Source organism: Salvia splendens, chromosome 4 (assembly GCF_004379255.2).
Source record: "Salvia splendens isolate huo1 chromosome 4, SspV2, whole genome shotgun sequence".
Lineage (NCBI taxonomy): Eukaryota > Viridiplantae > Streptophyta > Magnoliopsida > Lamiales > Lamiaceae > Salvia > Salvia splendens.
Genome location: NC_056035.1, coordinates 9,250,829 through 9,274,372, shown reverse-complemented (window position 1 = coordinate 9,274,372; position 23,544 = coordinate 9,250,829). Strand labels below are relative to the sequence as shown.

Genomic DNA, 23,544 nt, shown 5'->3' with positions numbered 1-23,544 from the left:
TATTTTGAATTTATGTGTACAAGATGCGCTTGAATTATAGCAAAAACATGTTAGTCCTATTAGAACTGCAGTTAGATTAATCCATCAAAAGCCGCATATTGGCAAAGCTTGGAAGAAGTATTGCCATTAAAAGAATGTAAGATATACGAATTTTACCATGGATGTGTCTCATAGATGGAATTCGACATATGATTGTCTGAATTCTACTTTGGAGCATAAAGATTGTTTGTGTGATTTTTTTAGAACCTATCCCGTTTCTGATTTATATCTGTCGCATAGTTGTTGGGATCATAGCGTGAGTTTATTTAAATTATTCAAATATTTCAAAAATGCGACTGTTGAATTATCGGGTGTTTATTATTGCATTGTTGTTCGTGTTTTAGAGCATTGCATGTATATATCACTTGGTTTTAAAACGGCGATGAAAAATGCTTGCTCTTCTCCTGAATTGATGTGTGTTTTATATTATATGATTAACAAATGGCTTAAGTATTTCAGTGAGATTCCAACGGTGTTTTTGATTGCAAAGGTCTTGGATCCAAAATGAAAATTAGCCGGTACCCCCAGGATTTTAGATTTTTATTATAAAATTTGAGTTCTATTGATTTTGGTCCACTTCAAGCATTGCAAGAGGATACCAATGACCAATGGAGAGTAAACCTAACCGAAACATTTCAAATAAACCTCCCGGACCTGTCAATTGTCCAACAAACCTTCGAGTTTAACTTGCGTACTCTCTACACCGAATATGAAACCAAGTATAACAGTACCCACCAAGTCAGAAAACCTACCCCTCCTCAACAACATAATTTTGGCTTCGCATTTCAAACTGATTATGATGACCCCGACACGCAATCCCAATTAGCCGACCTATACAGCTACAACACCGGCGGAAGGTCGACCGTAGGTATGGTAAGTGAGTTAGATTTATATTTAGATTCACACTTTTCCTTTGGTGATGAATGTCCTACTCCTCCCGCCCAAATCGACGTCCTCGATTGGTGGGGAACACACGAGAAAGATTTTCACATACTTGCGTCAATGGCCAAGGAGATTTTTTCGGTTACAGCTTCCACTGTCGCCGTCGAGTCCGCTTTCAGTGTTGGATCACGTGTGTTGGATGAATCAAGAAGTAAGCTTTTCGCGAAAAATATGGAAGCCGTGATGTTACTTGATGATTGGGCCAAAGCTGGCGTCAGAGAACAAGAAAATGCTTGTGATGATCGTCAGGAGGAATCACAAAAAGATTTCACCGTGGATGAATCGTAGGCCAACCGTCAACCGTCAACCGTCGGCCAAGCCAAATAGGTAAGTAAGGTAAGAGAACTACGTGAGCTTTGATTCCCTAATGCAAATGAGCATTAGGGATACGTAGGCACCTCAACTTAAATTTTAAATTTAAGTTGAGTTCAAGTCCTTTTTTCCTTAATTTCTTTTTTATTCCATTTGTTTCTACTTTAAAAATATGCAAATACAATTAAATAATTGTATTTGTACATACTCTAGTCGGTGAAGTAGATTTCTCTATAAGGCTAAATCCGGAAAACTTTTGACAATTCTATTATAATTGTTGATTATTAGACTAAACTCAACATTTAAGCTTGAATTGCTAAAGGTGTCCTCAATTTAGTTATGTAGAAACATCTCATTCGCCGACTAAGAGTATATATACTTATAAATTTATTGTTCAGAACTTCAAGTGTTTTTGTAATTTGTAATTAGCTTCGTTGTAGACTAGTAGTCTCGTTCTATTTAAATTTTTTGTTTAAAACTTCAAGTTTTTTGTAATTTGTAATTGGTGTAACTTGTAATCTCAATAAAATTGCAACTTTCATCGTGATTTTTTGAATTTTATTTATGCAAATTTCATAGATAAATAAATAAGAAAATGCAAAAAAAAAAAAAAATTACGAACCTGCCCGGAACCGGCTGTTTTTGGCCGGAAATCGGCGGTTCTGAACCGTCGCCTGAACCGGGGGTTTTTTGAACCGGAACCGCCGAAACCCTTGGCGGGCTGGTTCAGGTTCATGGAAATGTTGAACCGTGAACCACCGGTTCCGAACCGGAACCGACGGTTTATGAACCGTGTGCATGCCTACGTAGATTATTATAGTTAAAATAAAGTAGGAGTACTTCAAATTTAATCGAATGAATCAATTAATGACAGTCGATAATACATTGGCAAAGTGGTCGGAAACTCTCATGCTTCGTTTTAAGCCAAACTCCATTGGTGATTAGCTCGTAAATCCATCATTGGTTTAACAATGTGTTTTCCGTCATAAAATCATCAGCAATCCATGGATCATCCATAATCTCCAATGTTTAGTGTTATAAACGTATGCCAAAATTGATAATGTTATTTACTAGTACAGTTTTGAAGCAGGCTGCATGGAGATGCAGTCACCAAACCCAACCCAGCTGAGGTTGACGCGTGCAATGTATACACCCAAAAGGCCATAGCCACTCTCCCCTTGCCCACAACTTTTTAAAATTTTAATTTTCTTTCCAAAACTCCTAATAAATCTTTAATACAAACCATATCCTTATAAATACCGTAAAACAATGATTTGAGCTGTCGATGTTATATTTTTCACTATAATAATACCAATACATCAATATCATCTATTATTGTGTTTCTTAAAAAATATTATCAAACTTGAATATTATATATTTCAAACACGAGCGGTGTTGAAATAGGTCCCCCCCCTCTTTTACTATTCTCTCGTACTCATAAAAATTACTACTACTACTACTAGTAATAGTATTTTTCTTGCAATATCGTTTTAGAGCATTCAAAGTGGTTAATAGCCCAGCAATAGCCCAGCCATAGCCTAGCTTCAAACTCCTCCTGCCACATCATCAATACTAAAAATCCTCCGGCCACATCAGAAATATCCCAGCTATAGCCTAGCCATATCATAAATAGCCACATCACTAATAACACAATATACGGAATTTAATTTATGAGACATATACGAGAAACATTAATAATACTATTTTAATTTTTAAAAAAAAAGTACAATAAATTAAAAAAATACATTAATAAAAAAAATTACATTCAAAATCGCAAAAAGTACATTACTTAAAAAAAATCACTCGCCGTATGAAAATGAAGTGCAAATCGAGTATATATAGTGTTTCAAAAATTAAAAATTAAAAATAAAAAATAAAAAATCCGCTGGGCTATGCGCTGGGCGATCCGGGCGCTGCAATGGAGCCGAGCGGATCGCCCAGCGCATAGCCCAGTGGATTTTGACCGCCTAGCGCTAGGCGAAATTGATTTTCGGAAAACCGCTCGGCGGTTTTCGGCTCCTCCAATGGTTCGCCTAGCGACCGCCTAGCGCCGGCGCTCGGCTAGGCGGTGCGCTAGGCGCCATTGTGGATGCTCTTACACATTATTTTTCTACTACCTACAATTGGATTTATCAACAGCCATTTTAGTAAACACTGGATTTTTAATTCAATCTTACAAGAATTCTTATTTCTATTGTATTTGTGATATAAGTAAACGTAGTAATCAATTAAATTTTACTCTTCGGGTCACCAAAAATTTGCAACATTGGAAATAAAAATGAGTATTAATAAAATGCTAGGTACATAGCGTAGAAAATGTCACATAAGTAATAGGCAAAATGATAGGTCATGTGTAGTTTATTTTATAAAGAAGTACTACCTCCACCTCCGTCCCGCATTAACTTTCACATTTACTTTTCTGCACTCGTTTTGTAAAAATGATAATAAATCGTTAAAGTCGAGAAATAACAAAATAAGAAATATAATAAGGTAGAGACGAGTCTTATTTACATTATTCTCTCTCTTACTTTACTATTTCTCCACTTTAACTATTTATTATAATTTTACAAAATCAATGCAGAAAAGTGAATGTAATAGTTAATGTGGAACGGAGGTAGTACTAATAAGAGTGAATTTTATTAAAAAAATTAAGTAGCATATTTATTTGCGAACGTCTAATTAAGTATTATTAATGGACTCTAATTGGATGTTAATAATTTTATTGCAAAAATAATCGTAATTGATAATTTATTACTTCTAGTTAATTGAGGACATAAGTTTGGCCATCATAAAAAAGCATTACCTTCACATCATGACTCATGAATATGGTAGTTCAAAGAGGAGAAATCTCACACTTGGTTTTACAGGGTTACCAATAAATTTGGATAAGTTTCTAGAATAAAAAAATATATTCTATCCGTTTGCTATTATTCGTTATTAGTTTTTTTTAATCTGTTCGTCAATACTTGCCACACTTACTTTTTACTTTCTCCATCACTATTAGTGGAGGCGACTCTTTTCGGTATGAGATTTGAGAATTTGTGTTAAAAGAGAGTAAGTGAAAGTGAGAAATAAAGTAGTAGTAGTAGGAAAGAAAAAAAGGTAGAGAGAAAAAGAAGAATAAAGTAAGATAGAGTAAAGTATGATAGAAATAATATGTTTGTTTTTTGCTAAAAAAAGAAATGACTAGAGTAAAGTAGGACAATCCAAAAAGTAATTAGACTCAACTAGAGTTAGAACTCCCTCAATCCCCCATTAGGAGTCTTATTTGAGTTCGGCACAAGATTTAAGAAATACAATGGAAAGTGGATGGAAAGATAGTGAAATATGAGACCATTTTTATATACTTCAGTTTTATAATAAAAATGTGAATGAAATGAATTAGTGGAATGTGAGGTTTACCTACCATTTATAGTAAAAATGAACCGAGATTCCTAATGGCGGACATACTAAAAACATAAACCCGGAATTCTAATGGCAGACGGAGTCACGAAGGGAGTACTATTTTTGGTAATTGACCCCACATTGTATAAACTCATTTCCCTGATATTTTACTATAAAATGAATAATTCATTCTAAGTGACACATTTTTATGGGGGTTGTTTCACTCTAAATGACACATTTCTGAAAATGGTAATATCACATTCTCTTACTTAATTTTTCTTCACTTAACTAAAAAAATAACAATATGTAAAATCTCGTGTCAGAAAGGAAACGCTCCACTTAGAGTGAGACGGATGAAGTATATAAAAATATGATCCGCATTCCACTAATTTTTTCAACTCCCTTTCTATTGTAACTCATGTTCAGTCAAAGTGTGACGTTTAATATCGGGTGGAGGGAGTACTTGCAATAGGAAATAATTTAAACCAACTAATTTGTCAGTCTGTCACTGTATTGAGCATAGATATGCACCCTCACCGGTGACACCTTGAATCACAATTTAATACTACTATTAGTATTTCATTTCATAACTCATAAACTCAAATTAATAATATGCGAAATAAATATAATGATATCCGGATGGTAACAGGTGGAAGTATTGAAGAGAGAGCGGTACAGTATTAATTAGGAGCAATAGATTAATTATACTATTATAGTAGTAGTACAAAATAATCGGAGAAGGCAACCCTGCCCGGCTGATTCGCCACTACTGCTTATAATAGCAAAAACAAGTTAGAATCGGGCCACCGTCGAATTTGACGGGTTGCGATTGGTCCCTCGAACCCGACAAACAGCGCATGGAATTGGGTGGTGCGGGCCCTCTCGGCCCGCTTTCCCATGCCTTTGTTTTTTCACCATACTGATTAACTGCTCCTGCCAAAATCCCGGACTTCCATTATGGAGTATTAGTATTTCCTACAGTTTTCATTATCAAAAAGATAGATTTGGATAAATTGATTTTAAAGGATTTCTCCTTTTCAATAAGGACAAGGAGGGTAATCCAATGAGCCGAATCCACTCCAATTTTCTTCATAAAAAATGAAAGGCATTGATACGTTAATATGGATGCCTGCAAAGTGCAAACACGCCTGATAATTTTACTTCCTTCGCTAGGACATGTGTCTAGCTATCATTAGTTCATTAAAATAAATTAAAATAAAATAAAATAAAATAAATAAATAAAATAAAATAAAATAAAATAAAATAAAATAAAATAAAATAAAATAAAATAAAATAAAATAAAATAAAATAAAATAAATAAAATAAAATAAAATAAAATAAAATAAAATAAAATAAAATAAATAAATAAAATAATCCCTCCGTCCCGGGCTACTCGCTCCTTTCCTTTTCGGCACGGAGATTAAGGAATGAGTATATAGGAAAGTAAAAAATGACGGCTGTAGGTAAAATTTTTTACTAAAAATGGAAAGAGTGCAAGTAACTTGGGACGCCCAAAAAGGAAATAAGTGAGAGTAGTGCGGGACGGAGGGAGTAAAATAAAATAAAATGTGTCTGGCTACATAGTCACGTACCTATCCTAAGTTATTCATTTATTGTACTGACAATAAATGTGATATTCTCTGGATAAGAATTGAGAGTCGAGATGTGTCGATATTATTCAAAATAGGTCCAACAAGGCTCAACATTTTTGTGTTCGAGAAAAAGCTTCTTTAATTATTTATCTACATGCATAGGAGGTACTCCAGTACATGAAAACTTCTGTATAGTAGTATAATCATAGTTTAGTTATTGTTTCGGTCGTTTGTTTGAAGTTAAAAAGAAGAAGAAAAGTTGATGTATTCAACTGAAATTTTATGTAACTTGTAGCTTAATACTAGTAATAATTTATGAGTAAAATTACAAACGTAAAGGAAATTATATCTCGATACTCATCCAAAAGAACCAAAACTTATCCATATGCATATACACACATGATTGTAGTAGTACTAATATTTACTAAAAGTGATATCTCAGTATTCACCATGTGGTGTAGTATAGCCTTGTGACCTCTCTAAAAGTAAAAATTCAAATATTATAACTCCTTTTCCACTATTACTTGTTGTCATGCTGCCTAATCAAATCCCTCTAACATGATGAGTGTGTGTGTGAGAAAGAGAAAGATAAAATTCTTATTCTACTGTTAAACATAGTTTATAAAATTTAAAAACTTTAGCCCATACATAGTTAGGCCATCCACAACGCTGGCATTATACCGTCCCTTAAAACACTATTTGCGGGCCCCATTATACTTTTTTACTTCATCCCTTAACTAAGGGACGGAACTGCAATCCTCCGTCCCTTAAACCGTCCTTTAAATTACTATTCATTCAATTTCATTTTTTTATTTTTTTCACCAAATTCAATTTATAAAAAACACACTTCATTAAAAATAAAATAACGTTACAACATAAAATAAAAATACAACTTAAAATTCAAAAAACTAAAAAAAGACATAATTAAAATCCTAAAAAATAAAAATGACATAATTTAAAATAAAATTTTATAGAAAATAAAAAACTACTCCGCCGGCGAATCATCCCCCGAAGGCGGTGTCCTGAGGCCACTTGGAGGCGGGATACCAAGTTGTGCCGCCATAAACAGGACTCCGTTAAGCCAGGCTTCGTATTGGGTGGACGTAAAGCGGGAAGTGTCTGCCATTGTGGCGGTCAAGTACATGGACATAAGGGAGTTCGAGGGTCCCCCCGAGCCCGAGCCCGCCTGGCTTGATTCGGCTCGGCCCCTCCTCCCTCTAGCCGCCTTCGCCGCATTTCTCCCTTGCGGCCGACGGCGCCCACGGGAGGACCCCCCGGCATTGTCTGCCGGGGTCTCCTCCTCCTGCGAGGCAAACTCTTGTGGCCCGATGCCCGAACCGCCCTCACCAGACGAGTATTGTCCACTCGCCGTGTGCTTCGTGCGCTTCGAGGTCGAGCCCGAGCTGGACCGCACACCGTCGGCCCACCTTTCCTCGTCCCTGACAACCTCCCAAACATCAACATATTTGAATTATTTGCCGGTGTCTTCGTAGTAGACCCGCAAAGCCGACCTCAGAATGTCGGCTCCCGTGGCTCCGCTTTGGTACTGAGCCGCTTCATTCTTGTAGATGCCGCAGAATCGTTTGACCTCTTTGTCGACTCAGTCAAAGTGAGCGCGAAGCATCTTATATGTGCGGCGGCGGGTCTTTTTCGGCTTAATCTCGTGGTAGGTCTCGGTGACCTTTTCCCAGAAGCACTACCGGGGTTGTTGATTCCCGATGATGGGATCGTACGTGACGCTGATCCAGGCGTTTTACACCGCCAGCGTTTCTTTGTGGCCGTACGGATGCCGGCCTAGATCCTCCTCCTCCTCCTCCGCCTCTGCCCTGGAGCCTCCCTCGCCTCGGCCTCCTCCCCCGCCTCGGCCTTTTTCCGGAGTGGGTTGAACAGGATAACCCTCCCGAATCTGGGATAATCCCTGCGAATACCGCGGGGCGGAGGGACGGGCGTATGCATCAACATCAAAATTGGGTGGTTGGTACCCCCCGCGTGCCCGAACCCTGGGTGCCCGACGTCGACGAACCGGAACCACCCAATGTGTTGTACATGCTCCCCCAGTCGCCGAACGAGTTGAGATCCCACGCGCCGGAGCCGCCACCGCCGGAGTTTTCGTTGCCGGACATTTTGTGATTAGATGTTATATGAAAATTGGAGAGGAAATGAAGATGAATTTGAAAGAATAGATGTGTAGTTGTGTGTGAAATGAGGATGAATTAGGAGTATTTATAGAGTAAAAAAATAATAAAAAAATTGAAAAAGGTTCTTTTAAACGGTAACATTACCGTTTCACTTTTTTTTTTAATTTTTTTTTATTATTTAATTTGATTTTTTTATAAAAAAAGTAATTATTGCGTCAGCGTGACGACGCCCACTCGCGGGCCGGCGAGTGGCGTCACGCATGGCCTGGGAGCGCGCCACGTCGCCGCGGCGCGTGGCGAGCTGTCCCGCATTACGTCCTAGCGGAACGGGTTTCGTGACGAGATGGCGACGGGCTGGGGACGAGACGGGGCGCTTCAATGCGTCGCGCTGCCGTCCCGTCCCTGCGTGACGGGTTCCGGGCCACCCGCGTGACGCGTTGCGGGTGGCCTTAGTTACCAATTTAGTACTATTATATGTTGCACATACTAGTACTATTTTTTTTAAAAAAAAAAGAGGAAATACCAGTTCATTAATTAGTAGGCAATGGCCGTAGCCCTATATAAGGAGGCCTCCACACTCTTCTTCCCAACACCATCATCTCTCACTCTCATTCTATCTCAAGGCAAGCCAATCCAATCCTTGAACCTCGTTCCACTATTGTTTTTGTTTTCCTTGTTTTTCTCTCTCGGTATAGCTAATAATAATAACCCACATTCTGTTTTGTCTCTGCAGAAACATGGCTCATCACTTCCTTTGGAGTCTGTCATTTGGGCTGCTGATGCTCTTCGCCGGAGCACTGGCGGCTGCACCTAGAAAAGCGGTGGATGTTCCCTTCGGCAGAAACTACGTCCCAACTTGGGCTTTTGACCATATCAAATACTTCAATGGTGGCTCTGAGATCCAGCTCGTTCTTGACAAAAACACTGGTATGTACTACAGTATGCCTCTGTGTGTGTGTGATATTGTGTGAAAGAGAGAGAGAGACTAATCAGTGTTGTTTCTTTGGCTTAGGCACTGGATTCCAATCTAAGGGCTCATACCTATTTGGGCATTTTAGTATGCATTTGAAGCTGGTTGGTGGGGATTCTGCTGGAACCGTTACTGCTTTCTATGTAAGTAAAGTTGGCCTTTTTACCATTTTTTTTCTCATTCTTCAACATTCCATTGGCTTTGGACTCCACTTTGCACTCAATAAATGATTCCCCCCTTTTTTTTGGAAATTATAACAATCAAACAAATTGTTTCTGATTAGTCTTCTTCCATGCTTGACAATCATATTTTGTGGTTGCAGCTATCTTCCCAAAACTCAGAGCATGATGAAATAGACTTTGAATTCTTGGGAAACAGAAGTGGGCAGCCCTACATATTGCAAACAAATGTGTACACTGGTGGCAAAGGAGACAAAGAGCAAAGAATTTATCTTTGGTTTGATCCAACTACATCATTCCACACCTACTCTGTTCTGTGGAATCTCTACCAGATTGTGTAAGTTCTGTTAAGCTCCTATGCATCTTGTTCAATGAACGAGTTATATATTGTTGGATAAGAAAACATGCTGACCAATCTTGAAATCTCCAAATTGCAAGAGTCGAACAAGTCAAATATGTTGGGTACACTTGATAGTGGATATATAGCTGTCGAATGTGGTCATAAAATCAACATAATTTGACTTAAAGTCGGTAGGCACGTGAAATTAAGGGGACCAACAAGATTCGGTTAGTTGGTATTATGAAATCTATTTAATTTCACAATTATAGATAGCTTTCCATGTGTCTGGTTGGATACAATTTAATTACTTATTCAGGACCATGTGTCAATCCATTCAGAAAATTCATTAAATTTATCTTAACAAGCGCGATTCAGTTCATTCCCTTTTAAGTCGATAACGTAGCAATGCATATGCTTGTTGTGCAGATTCTTCGTCGATGATGTCCCGATCAGGGTGTTCAAGAACAGCAAGGATCTCGGGGTGAAGTTCCCGTTCAACCAGCCGATGAAGCTGTACTCTAGCCTGTGGAACGCGGACGACTGGGCCACTAGGGGGGGCTTGGAGAAGACTGACTGGTCCAAGGCCCCCTTCATGGCCTCGTACCGCGGCTTCCACATTGACGGATGCGAGGCCTCAGTCCAGGCCAAGTTCTGCGACACGCAGGGGAAGCGCTGGTGGGACCAGAAGGAGTTCCAGGACCTCGACGCCTACCAGTGGCGCCGCCTGCAGTGGGTCCGGAGCAAGTACACCATCTATAACTATTGCACGGACCGGACCCGCAACCAGACCCCGCCACCGGAGTGCAAGAGAGACAGGGACATATGATCCAATGCAATGCAATGCAATGTGACCACATTGAGTCATACTTTAAATATATACTATATGTTGTATATTTATATATGTTGGGGGGAGAGAGACAGAGGCAGTGATATCTCACTTTTGTGGCTGCTGATTTATTCCTATATACTATGTGTAGCTGCTTCTCTCTCTATCTGTATGGTCTGATTTGTTTATGTATGAATATGGAGCAAGCATTGTGTTGATGTTGATTTCAGATTGTGAGCCCCATCATTATAATGAAATTCCAAAATGTTGTTTGATTTCTTTCATGTGTCCTGACAAAAGTTTTTCTTATTTAATTTTGAGTGCTTCACTTTTCACCTCAAATTGACCGTCGGTGCCGGGACCAGCTCGATGCCAGCAATTATGGTTAACAGAAGGTTATATTTTATTGATACTTCTGAAATAAAGAGGATTTAAATATGATATGTATGTATGGATTATCATCTCAGAAGAGGGCACTATTTATAGAAAGAAACCACAAGTAAAGTCGCAGTTGGTGACTGACGAGCCAACCCATGCAGTGGGAGGGGTAGTGTGGTACAGCAAGTGGTTGATTGCAACCACTTGCAATCAACCTACCATGTATTCGATTGGGTACTGAAAAATACAAATTGTTTGTTTGCTATGTAGGGACTTGGGAACTATTTCCCAACCCGTCAAAATTTGACTAAACATAAATATGTTGTGAAACTTTTTTCATCAAACCATATAAATAGCCAAAGCTTTTTTTTATAGTAGTAGTGTATCACAATCCAACAAAGATCCATCCATATGTACCGTCAACCACACAAGTGAGATGAGAGGGGGCTTAAGAAATTTACTACGTCCGTTTTGTTGTTTTTAGTTAATAGTAGTAGTACTTAATACTAAGCTTAAATTAGAGAAAAATAACAAAACTTGCTGCAAATGTTTGTTTTGAAAAAGAATTGTTTAAAATTAGAAATACTAAAGTTACGAGAAAAAAATACGTCTCATATAAACATGGTTTTAAGTTAGATTAATAGTATACATTGGTTTTAAAATGTGGAGTGGTATTATTTATTACTCCTGTAATTTGTATCTATTAACCATAAGAAAATAAGTTGATTGAAACATGTAAGTCGTGTGAAGCACGAATCTCTCTAAATGAGGGAAACTAGTCGGCACAATGGAGCAAACAATCCATCTACAGAAGCCCGGCCTCCGTCACCGCCATCAACTCCACGGCTTACACCCCATATCTCGTCTCAATTGGCCCCTATCGTCATGGCACTGAAAATGAGCTACTACTCAATACAGTAGTAGATATCTACTAATAAGCTCCAATCTGATTTTATTACCAGATCTAATTACCGGTTTCTTTCTCTTACATAAATGTATTAAAAGTGTTTGTACATGAAGCCGGTACGTGCTTGCTACATCAACAAAAATGGCTGCTGCTGCACTTGCCCCGAGAAGACCTCTCCCCACGCCTCCTCTACTATGCCAATGAAAGAGATGATTGGCTGATGACTCAAATCTTCCCCGGCGCAGTTGTATCACCAAAAATGAGCTACTACTCAATAGTTACGTTTCCCGATTCCAATCAATGTTAGCTGTAAAAAGAATTTTCCCTACTTGTTAGGAACAGAAGAAGAAATAATAAGGATAAAACTATGCAAACATGCTCTCACTATGTTGTTATGAGGTTCCTTCCAGTAAAACCCCTGTAGAATAAGGGGTAAGATGTTGCACGCTACGAGAATGTATATCAGCAGTGCGTTCTTTCCCATCCATTCAAGTACCATACTGAACCGCCTCCATCCTTTCACATCTACCTGCAAATGTTCGCCCAGGATCAGTATTCTGCAGAGTTGTTTCACTTGATACATATGCCTTTGTTTTGTAGTATCAACTTACCACTAGGTAAATCGTAGCGAGTAGAATCCCAGCAAGGCCAACCGTAACACATGTATAACTGAAGGAGTAGAGAGCCTTGTTTATATGCATCCCTGGAGCAATAACTCTATATGAGTAAAACAAGTCCTACTAATCCTTTATTACACTGTACAATGAAGGGAAAATCATACCTAAGACATGACACATCAATCCCAGGAGCATAAAGCCCGTTGATGGATACGACCACAGAGAAAGTCTTTTCTTGTGTTCCTGAGTAAGATCAAGACAGATGAACACAATCAGGCACTCATCGTGAAAGATAATTGAATATGATTACAAAACCATGTCAAATAGCAGGTGTGTACCTTAAAGTGAACGATTACGTGTCCATACTGTAAACCTAACAAGCATGTGACAATTGCCATCACTGTACTACAAGATGATACAGATTGTGGTTAGTGGTTAAAATTACAAGATAGGCACAAAGCTATGGGGGGGGGGGGGGGTTGTCTTTTTCACATCACAGCCTCAACTAAATGAGTATGGCAGGGAAGTTGTTTATCTGTAGGGTCCTGATCATGAGTGGAAACTATTAACTATGTATCTATCCGAGCAAAGAGGCAAAGAAACCTTAAAATTCCTTCTGGGTCGAAGGGGGCTCGACACCATGAGGGAGCATCAGGAGGAAGTGGACCATAATTCGGTGAGTTGATACTGCATTGCTGCCAAAGAGATTAACATTTAGAACCCAAATCAAATTATAGCAAGAGAATACGAGATCTTAAGTTTCTGAAAGAATTTACTTGTGTTCTGGCATATATTGGTTTGCGGTACAAACGTTGAATACCCAACACTGCACGATCAAGCATTCCGGCAGCATTGCATGCAGGTCCTGTATTAGCTCTTACTCCACATTTCACCTTCAAAAGCAATGGATATTACAAAAAATAAGAAGAATACTATGACTAATAACCACAACATGTAGGTTCCAGTCATAAGATTTTCTGGGTTCGCAAAGCCAACAACCTACCTTGAATACCTCAGCTCTGAAAGATGCTTCTATGGGAATATGGTATTCCCAATCAGGAACATATAAGCCATATAACATCAGAAGATACACTGTACTAAGCACGAAAGCAGTGGCCCTGAAGTAATTAATGAAAAAAACAGAAAAGATCAGATAGATATCTATGTGTTACAGAAATCAGAATCAGAAAAAACCAACTTATAAGAACTTTTTAAAATTAAAACATCAAATGATAGATATTTATGTGTGTACCAAAATCCAAACCAGGAAAGGAAAAAAAAACTAATAAGACCTTTAAACATCAAACGATAAATATTTATGTGTTTACAGAGTGGCTAGAATTTACTCAATTTATTAAAAAAGGTAGTCTTGATAGCATTTGGGTTACACTCTTGCGAAGCATATTTGAAAGCCCAACAACGAAACTGGCATTTAGTTGACATTTTGGGATGGATGTGGCTCTCAAGTATTTATTTCAACTGCATCATCCTAAGGAACAAGTGTAGCTTCTCTTCCTACAAGAATGTGTCTCATCTCATTTCCTGTTTTATTTACCTAGTATCGATACCGAGATGAGCCATTGGATAGGTGTATATTTACCTAATCTCACAAGAAAACACTACATACAACTCTAATCATTGTGGTCGGCTTTGATGACCTGCTTCAAGCTAACACTCGAGCTCATAGTATTAATGGCTCTGTTTCACGATTTGGGGCTGCACATGATTCCTATGATAAAATTAAACTATGAGCCGGAAGGTAACAAAACATGGTCTAGTCCATTTTAAAACTTTCAACATGCAACCAACTTTTCGATCTATGTTCGTCTAAATTGCTCTATGGGAAGCATGAACTTTGTAAGCATACAGAACTTACCATTGCCATCTATATTTCTTCAGCAAAGATTTTCTGGAATCAACGATCTCATCATTTCTAAGCCATATCTCACACATTGCTGCAACCCAATATGCTACTGCAATTCTCTGCAAAAGACCCCCAAAAAATGGAAAAACTAAGCATGACTTATGCACTTCTAACATAATATTTTACCTTTATGCAGCATCAAGAAGTTACATGAGGAACTAGCAATACATTACTCATTTCAATAACATTGAGCAGCTTTCACATTTATATACCTGCAATATGCCCATCCATCTGATTTGTTCCAAGTCCACGCCATATGTCAGTTTACTGAGGCCATGGAAATAGCCACCTGATATATGAAATTAAATAATACTACTATCAATGATCACAGATAAATGATTAACATTGAAACATGAGTGTGACACTTTGAAAACTTCCAGCATTTCTTTCATAATATACAGTTCCTCATACAGATCCTATCCCAATTATTTATCATACTATAAAAATATTTATAAGATGTAGAAAATGAAGAACACCTTGTAGAAAAATCCCAAGTACGAAAAGCTTTCCTGCTCGGAGTATTGCTTTCTTAGTTGCAGCAACTCTACAAGTCATATTCTGGTTCAAAACAATATAGTTAGCATATATACCTACTACTTTTAGAGCCTAAACAAGTTTCAGAAAAGTAGGATCTAATTATGCAAATGATAAGTACCTTATATACAAGTCCGAGTGAAACACCAACCATGAATAGGAAAAAGGGCATAACAAAATCTGCCAGGGTCAAACCATTCCACGGCGAGTGATTGATGGATGGTATAAGTCTACCAGCATTATCAACAATGATCATCAACTGCAATAGAAAAACCACAGTAGTTATTCTCCACTACATCAATTTGAGATAGCCAATCATTCCAGAAAACAAGTTAGACATTGCATTCCAATTTTCTTTTAAGTTATAATCATCCTATTCCAGTTAAATGCTGGGCTAAAATTTCCAAATTTATTGGTAGTTTTCATCTCCAGAGCAAAGGGATTAGAAAGCAAAAAAACTTGAGTCTACTTTTATTTCAGTACAGTTTCTTGCTTTGCTTTTAAAGACACATGCAAAACAAGGCAAAAGTCTACCTTAGAAGATAGTATAAGCAAGACTACAAAAAAATTACTGTTTCGGTATTTTCAATTTTTCATAGCCTTGAAATACTACCTACACTACACATCCATGATATGAAAAAAGGCTTCGCTTTTCAAACAAGCAATCACGATAAACACGTTTACCATAAACAAAGCAAACAATAACAAAAACTTTAATAAGACAAAAAAAATTACCACAACAGTGAGGCCGCGGAAAACGTCGAGAGAAACTAGGCGGCCAGACGGCGGAGTGCACTTAGCATTACCGCCGGAGCCGGGCAAAACCGGCGGCCTGAGACGAGAAGAAGGCGTATTGGTCTTCAAGTAAGCAGACTCAACATCGCCGCCGTTATCAATGCGCAGAGCGCAATTCTTCGCCCGCAGATCCAATGTCCCTTCGTCGCCGCCATCTCTGATGAGTTTGTAGGACGCCATGATCGACCTACCAATGCTCGCGATTGCGATCTCGATTCTGTCTCTCTCACACCAAAATCCAAACAAACATATCGTATTCCAATTTCCAATATTCGATTCGGATATAATTTATTCCGTTGAGCGATCAATCCAAATGTAAACTCCTGTGTATGTAAACTAGGATTGTGTGTTGGTGGTGAAATTCCTGCCAACTTTGTGCAAATGCGACAGGCAAATGGAGGTAAAGAAAGAATCGTGAAAGAATTAAATAATTTATGGATGAATATGGAATTTAGGTAAATGAAGAGAGATAGAAAGGCATGAAACGTAGGGGTTGGGTGGCTTTTTGAGATTGGCAGTGGACAGTGGCCACCCACTGCCTCCTCTCTCTCTCTCCAATCTGTTGTAAAAGAGATACGTTCACGATACACTCAAATCGCTCCACATCGAAATTCGATTGATATTTGGCTTTTGATAACGATTAACGAATTAGAGGTTTGTATGCTTCTTTATCCATGAACAGACTCATCTCAAAAAATACCAAATCCACATTAGCATCTATCTTCCTCCTTAATATCTCATTTTTTCATATCAGAAAAACAAAAAAAAAAATTACTATTTAAATAACCTAAAGCCGTTATAATCAGTTACAAGATGAGCATTTACCTCAACTTCGTTATTAGAATTCAAAGTGTTCAGCAGTTTCAGTGTTTCAAAAACGAGATTTATGCATTTTAGATCACGTGACTTGCCTGACTACTCTGGATTTTTATCATCAAAAATAATTTCCTAAATATTAGTTACACATATTGCTATAGGCTTCTTTTCTTTTCTTTTCTTTTTTTTTTAGGGAACTATAGGCTTTATATTCTTTTAATGATAATGTATGCACTTGTATACTACTAGTAGTACTAATTTCTGGTAATATAATGCTTAGAGAATCGTAACGGTGTCAAAATATTGCTAGAAATACAGGATTTCTAAATTAGAGAAATAATTTAGGTAATTACGCCAAATACAAAATGAGATTACTCTATTAAGATGTGATAATCAAGTAGCAAGTTTGACTTTTTTTTTCTAAGTATTTCCTTCAGAAGCAAAACAAATAATTGCATGCAGATGTTTAGGTATACCTTTTTAATCAGTATACCAAACTTTATCTTCTAAAAAATCTATTCATGAATCCACCTCAAGACCACAATATTAGTTAATTGCCTCTTACGAAAACGAAATATGAGTTGAAATAATCTAAACTCTGTATATACTCTATGCTGAAAATACATTGAATATTATATTATGAATTTCAGATTTTCATTAAATTTATGGATGTATTCTTTTTATAATAATCTACTAGTACTACTAATTTAGAATTTTAGATAATTAAATGAACAGTAAGGATTCTTTGAAAGAAGGAAAATCATTACTCCACTATTAAAAGTATTTTTGTTGACTTATTCTCAGATTCATGATTTTAAAATTATCAAATTAAATATGAAAGTTCCATTTTTCTATTTTAAGTGGTAGAGGTCCAATTCACATCTACTATATTAACGTGATGTCGGGCCGGAGTGTGGGGCGGCCAAGGCGACGGAATCGCTTTTTTCTCCAATGATAAAAAAAATAGTACTCCCTCCGTCCCAAGATATTAGACTCGTATACCACTTTGGGATGTCCCAACATACTTGAGCCATTTCTATTTATGGTAAAAATCTACTTTATTACCAACTCCACTTACACCACTAAACAATACCTCCTAAATTCTTGTGCCAAAAGAAATGAGTCTAATATCTTGGGACGGAGGGAGTAGTACAATCTTAAAGCGACCGCTATAGGTAGGCTAAGTGAATGGAGACGGATAAGAATATAATAAAAGCATATGCTCTGATTTACGCCGAAAGAGTAACACATTCATCCATCACCTCAACACTTTCTTTTTTCCACTATATATATACGTGGCGACGGTAAACAAATGTTTACCTAATTTCCTTATTTAGTAAGGCTAATATAGATAATAAAACTAAAATGTCAAACAGACTCAAAAAAAAAAAGCAGAAAATACGTCAACTATCAATACTGAATCCGAAATACCGGAGTACTAATTTGTGATGACCGTTTATTTCCGTTTAAAAGTTTAATTAATTTTGCATTAATTTTCATTGAAACTCCTTCAATTATCGGATTTGGGCATATTCTAAAAAATTAAATGAATTTAATCTTAAATTTCAAAAGATCAGCAAATTTAATCATTTTTCTAAAATCTCTATTGTATTTGACTTTTAGTTAGGATAATGCTACTTATTCAGGTATAAATCGAAATTTTTTAGATTTTAAAATAATCAATAAATTGATAATCAAACTATCCGAGTATATGATTTGTCAAACAATACTCCCGATGCAATGCAAATTATGCAATTATCTATTTTTAATACGAGTTGCTATTAATTTGTTCATTTTAAATTATTTTGAATAGAGGACTATTAAATACTGCGTAACAGTTTTGCTTGATTTTGGTTAATCCCACAATCTTAAAAATTAAATATAAAATTAATATGGTAAATTTAAATATGATATGACAATAAAATCACATCGTTTCAATTATATCAGTATCTATAAAATAACTCTCAAAATAATGGCATTATTTTATTGTCACATTGTATTTAATTTTGTTATATTAGTTCCAATTTTAACCTTTGTGGGATAATTGAAAATATAAATTACTACTATGATTTTATATCATAGTTTAAAAAGGTAGGAGATTCACCATAAGTCAACAAAAAATTATAATCTAAATGACGATTATTCTTAAAATAATTACTACTACTAAACTTCATATATACTTTTTTATCAGATTTTTTTAATTTCCTGTAAAATAAAATTTGTAAGAAAATTGAATGAAATTTTAAATTGATACAAATTATGAACCATTATGACACGATGATGTGAATACATTAATTTAGAGGTAATTTATCAAGTAAATTCTATGTTTTAGTATTCTTATCCTATTTTATGTCAGAGAGATGGAAACCACAATGGTATAAAATTTCCTATATTTGATGTATTGACATTTATTCGAATGAAGCTCCTTAAATCACATTGTGTTAGGTTCCAAGGTTTAATTTAATGGAGTAGCTATTACTCCTATATGTATTTTTTTTTCTTTTTATAGGAAAAGTAAAATTGGCTTAAAGCTTGTTGGGCTTCATAGAGATAGATTGATTGGGCTATAGACGAATACAAAGCCCATTATATCACCGCTAATAAGGTAGTACTCCATAAGCTTAATTTATTATTTTTAATTAAAAAAAACTTAATTTGTTTTTCGAGACTCCAAATTAGCAACCGAATTACTGTATTTTTTATAAGCAATTGTTCAACCATTTGTCCAAGCCCAAAACCCCGATGGCATCAAGCTACACATAAACACCGACGAAGACGAAGACGATTGCTGCATCTTCCTATTGAGAATTCAACAATCGCAGAGTATTTGTAATTGAAGAGAGAAAAAAGTAGCAGAGATGAAGCGGCGAGCCATTTTTACCTCATCGGTTGCAGCGGCGATGCTGGTGTTTATGGCGGCGGCGGTTGCTGGTGCTGAGCGCGAAAATAAGACGTCGTCGATCGGGGCACTTTGGTCCAGTGCGAAAGGGGAAGGAGATGATTTAGGCGGTCCTCCTACTACTGTCCAGGAGGAGGAGGAACGCCATTTGGACGGCGGATTCTCTACCCTTGAGGGAATGTTACAGTGGTCTATTGGTATACTATATATCCTCTCTCTCTGCGTGCAATGATTTTTATGTAGTTGATTTAGGTTTAGCAGTATATTAGAATGATGTGGTATCTTTTAAATGGAGGCAGGCCATTCAGATCCAGAGAAGTTGAAGGAAGCAGCATTAGACATCGAGCGGCTTTCTTCTCAAGATCTAAAGCAACGCCAGGTGGAAATAAAGGTAACTTTGTAGTTCGTCATGATTTTTCATTATTATTTCTGGTTATAGAATTACAAAGGTGTTTTAGCTACTCTTCAGAGGTTTTCACCAGCTATTCTGCAATCATTTCTTCTGAAATGTTTCTTTCCGACTCTAATTCACATTTGCAATCATATTTTACAGCACATGAGCACAGTATCAATACATTCATATCTACACCTTACATTTACATGTATAACTTATTATAGATGTATAGTTTGTCAGACAATGGTATTTAAGTTTGTATTGATTGTTGAATTTTGCATTGTGTGTTGGTAGCTACAGTTATTACTTTCATCAAGCATACCTTAAGGGATCTCATTTTATTTCACTCCAATTTTATTGTGTTTATTGAAGGTGAAACATCTTTGGCAGTTTGGCTAATTGAGATCCATTTTGTGTCCTACTTACATTTCTGGTTTCCTTTTGTCTTGAGGACACTTAAGGTCTTAACCAATAACAGTGTCCCGTCAATCTGAATGATTATACTCGATGCTGTGTCATTTCTTCCTGTTGGAGGATATTGGTAAATACATCCAATTGTAAGTTCTTTTTTCTCCTATGGAAATCTAATCCTATTGGTTATGGCATGCTTGCATAGGAACTGATGGATAAATTGAAGACACCATCAGATGCAGAGTTGATGAAGATTTCAATAAATGATCTAAACAACTTATCCATATCGTTAGATGACCGCCATCGTGCCCTTCAAGAACTCCTGATACTTGTGGAGCCAATAGATAATGCAAATGGTATGTGTTGTTCATTGCATTCACAAAAGAAAATTATCAATTTTACATCGCCACTGTTGCAGAAATACTAGGTTAAGTGAGTTCTTTGTGACATGTTTGTTTTTTTAAAATTGGCTGTATGTGGAAGGATATTAGAATGCTGGTGGAAGGATAATAGTATAATTGCAATTTTTGGTATAAGTATGTGATATTATGATATATCAATAATTTTCAAGGCACATAAAAACTGATGCTAAGCAAAATTATTTTGTCCACTAGCTTAAGGCACATAAAAACATGTTTTATTTCCAGAATTGCACAAGTTAGGGGGACTCACTGCAGTCATAAAGGACCTTAACCATTCAAATCCAGACATAAGAACTATTTCAGCATGGATTCTTGGGACAGCCAGCCAAAATAATCCCTTTGTCCAGAACCAGGTTTGTCATTTGCTTTTACCATTCAATGTGAAAGTTGATGATGTGTTTCTAGACCTCTTAATCCCTCCAGAACCTCAGTCATACTTCTTTTTGGAGGGACTCACATGACATGTAGTGTAGAGCTCATACTGAAATTTGTGAATGTCAGATTTTGGAGCTTGGAGCACTGGCAAAGTTAATGGAGAGAGCACACTCTGGCTTCATTGAAGAGGCCATTAAAGCATTATATGCTATTTCAGCCTTGATTAGAAATAATCCTGAGGGGCAACAATTATTTTATAAGGAAGCTGGAGATTTGATGCTTCAGGTGAAAACACTAAAGGATAATATAACACGTTGGGGCTCTGACACACATCTTGTTGTCTCTCTAATTTGCAGCTATTACTTTTTATACAATCTTGCAGAAAATACTGAGCAATTCTAGCATTGATATCAGATTACACCGGAAATCAGTTTTCCTCTTGGCTGATCTTGTTGACTGTCAATTGCAAAGCAGAAGTGATACACAACTGCCTTTTTCCAGCAATCACATCTTGTTAAAATCTGTTGTTGATCTAATGGCATCAACAGACCTTGATCTCCAGGAAAAGGTCTTTGCTTGTCCTTTTATCAGTATATATGATATATGATGTGTGATTGCTATTTGTATTTTGTAGACAATGTGACTCACCTGAACAGCAATGAGCAGTATGTATGGCATTCTTGGTGCAGTTGAATAAACATAATTAATATCTAGAGTTTTAGAGAATAATGACTTGGGTACTTTCGTACTGGTCAAATTAATTGAATGCATCAATCATGTTTTTTGAATTTAAAAGTTTTTTTTTGGTCATTTAATCATCTACAGAATATATTTTTTGTTCAAATTTTTGCAGGCCCTATATGCAGTAAAGAGTTTGTTGATGCTAAGGTCTACTGATGCTCTTGTCTTCAAAGACATCTGTGAACTGGATTTGGCACTAGGGAGAATGAAACAACAGTTGCTGCAATTGATTCTCGATGATCAGTATAAGGAGTATGCTTTGGATGTAGAAAATCTTCGAAAAGAAGTTGAGATTATTTTCCTCAGAAAGCTTGAAAAGGTGTGTATGATAAGGGAATAGATTTTTGTGTAGTTTCCAAAATTTTATTTGTCTAAACTTAATATATGACAGGGTAAGCCAACTTTTACACAACAATTGGGCTTGACAGCGCTTCAGTAACCGCACACGGTGGATAAAGTTAGACCTTCCCTGAACTCATTCCCTTGTTAGAGTAAGTGAGTAACCATTTTGGCAATGCCTCTTCAACCAGGTGCTACAGTCCTTTCTACACTTTCTTTCAAATTTTACCGAAAAATGGAAGTACCAATTTACGTGGAATGCACTGGAGGCTTTCTGAGAAAGTAGTAAAAGTTATCGTATTATACAATTATTATAGTGAATTTGTTGTGTAGCTTAAACTCAATCATGGCACTACTTCACTTCCCTTGCAATTCCAGTGGTTGTTCGTACAATGGAACAGCGGACTAGTTATGAAAGATAGTATGCTACATGTGTAATGTGTTGAACATGCCATCATGATATGAGTACTACCTTAGAAAGAATTTTTTTCTAAATTATAAAGTTCATAATTTTAAAAAACTTACTAAAATAAATACCATAACATTAAGAGACGAATGGAATATAGAGTTTATAATACTGGTTTGAATATCATAATTTTATATATTGATTAGTTGTATATAGGAAATGGTTGCAAAGTTAAAACATTGATTATCAATATTTGCATAAAAAACTTTTTATTCTTGTACATTAACTGTCTTAATTTCTACCATCAAACAATACATTTTGATCCATAAAAATATAATTAATATTGAACTAATTTCTAACACCGAACCCTTTATTTTTAGTTGTTATTAGTTCATTTTAGAATATTTTTAGTCCGTTTTAGTTCCTTTTATATGAAATTCATTTTAAAATGAAGTAAAACAATCTAATAATGAACGCCGGTCAATTTATTTTTTTTAATTCTTTAATTTTTATATGCAAAATACCTATTCTCAATTCATTTTTTCCATTCCATTCCAATCTCAAAAATTTCTCAAATCCACTCTCCTAATTAAAATATACCAACAATCACTAAAATAATGTGATTTGTGATTGTAGGGTGGCAGGACAAATTTTTTGTGGCTAAGGCATGAATGTGATGACTAGTCGGACAAGTGTTTTTTGTGGCTGAGGTGTGGCTTTGCTACTATTTTGGACACTTTTACTTTACCAATTACACATTAAACCCGTGTCAATCCTAAACGGTTTATTTATATGGAACAGAGGGAGTATATTTAAATCAAATATGCCTACCCTTAGTGCCGAGCATGATCGTCTGCTCGTTTT

The 23,544-nt window shown here is 36.5% G+C and overlaps 3 protein-coding genes across 3 annotated transcripts; 2 read left to right on the top strand and 1 right to left on the bottom strand.

The window, feature by feature from the left end:
• The first annotated feature begins 8,973 nt into the window (after positions 1–8,973).
• Positions 8,974–11,001, top strand: LOC121801325 (xyloglucan endotransglucosylase/hydrolase protein A-like). Its single transcript, XM_042200795.1, has 5 exons — positions 8,974–9,030; positions 9,141–9,334; positions 9,420–9,520; positions 9,700–9,893; positions 10,323–11,001. Exons 2-5 carry the CDS (start codon positions 9,145–9,147, stop codon positions 10,720–10,722), a joined length of 885 nt encoding a protein of 294 aa, XP_042056729.1. The 5' UTR covers positions 8,974–9,030; positions 9,141–9,144; the 3' UTR covers positions 10,723–11,001.
• An 821-nt stretch (positions 11,002–11,822) lies between these two features.
• LOC121797644 (heparan-alpha-glucosaminide N-acetyltransferase-like) lies at positions 11,823–16,725 on the bottom strand. Its single transcript, XM_042196280.1, has 13 exons — positions 15,818–16,725; positions 15,204–15,341; positions 15,025–15,106; positions 14,761–14,837; positions 14,501–14,607; positions 13,628–13,742; positions 13,401–13,517; positions 13,228–13,319; positions 12,963–13,029; positions 12,789–12,867; positions 12,619–12,710; positions 12,393–12,536; positions 11,823–12,314 (listed from the first exon to the last, which is right to left on the bottom strand). The coding sequence occupies exons 1-13, from the start codon at positions 16,055–16,057 to the stop codon at positions 12,279–12,281; spliced, it is 1,386 nt and encodes a 461-aa protein (XP_042052214.1). The 5' UTR covers positions 16,058–16,725; the 3' UTR covers positions 11,823–12,278.
• Positions 16,726–19,399: 2,674 nt separating this feature from the next.
• LOC121798405 (hsp70 nucleotide exchange factor FES1-like) lies at positions 19,400–22,757 on the top strand. The gene is made up of 8 exons (XM_042197392.1): positions 19,400–19,789; positions 19,892–19,983; positions 20,603–20,753; positions 21,045–21,172; positions 21,321–21,479; positions 21,577–21,762; positions 22,048–22,254; positions 22,327–22,757. Exons 1-8 carry the CDS (start codon positions 19,552–19,554, stop codon positions 22,372–22,374), a joined length of 1,209 nt encoding a protein of 402 aa, XP_042053326.1. The 5' UTR covers positions 19,400–19,551; the 3' UTR covers positions 22,375–22,757.
• The last annotated feature ends 787 nt before the right edge of the window (positions 22,758–23,544 follow it).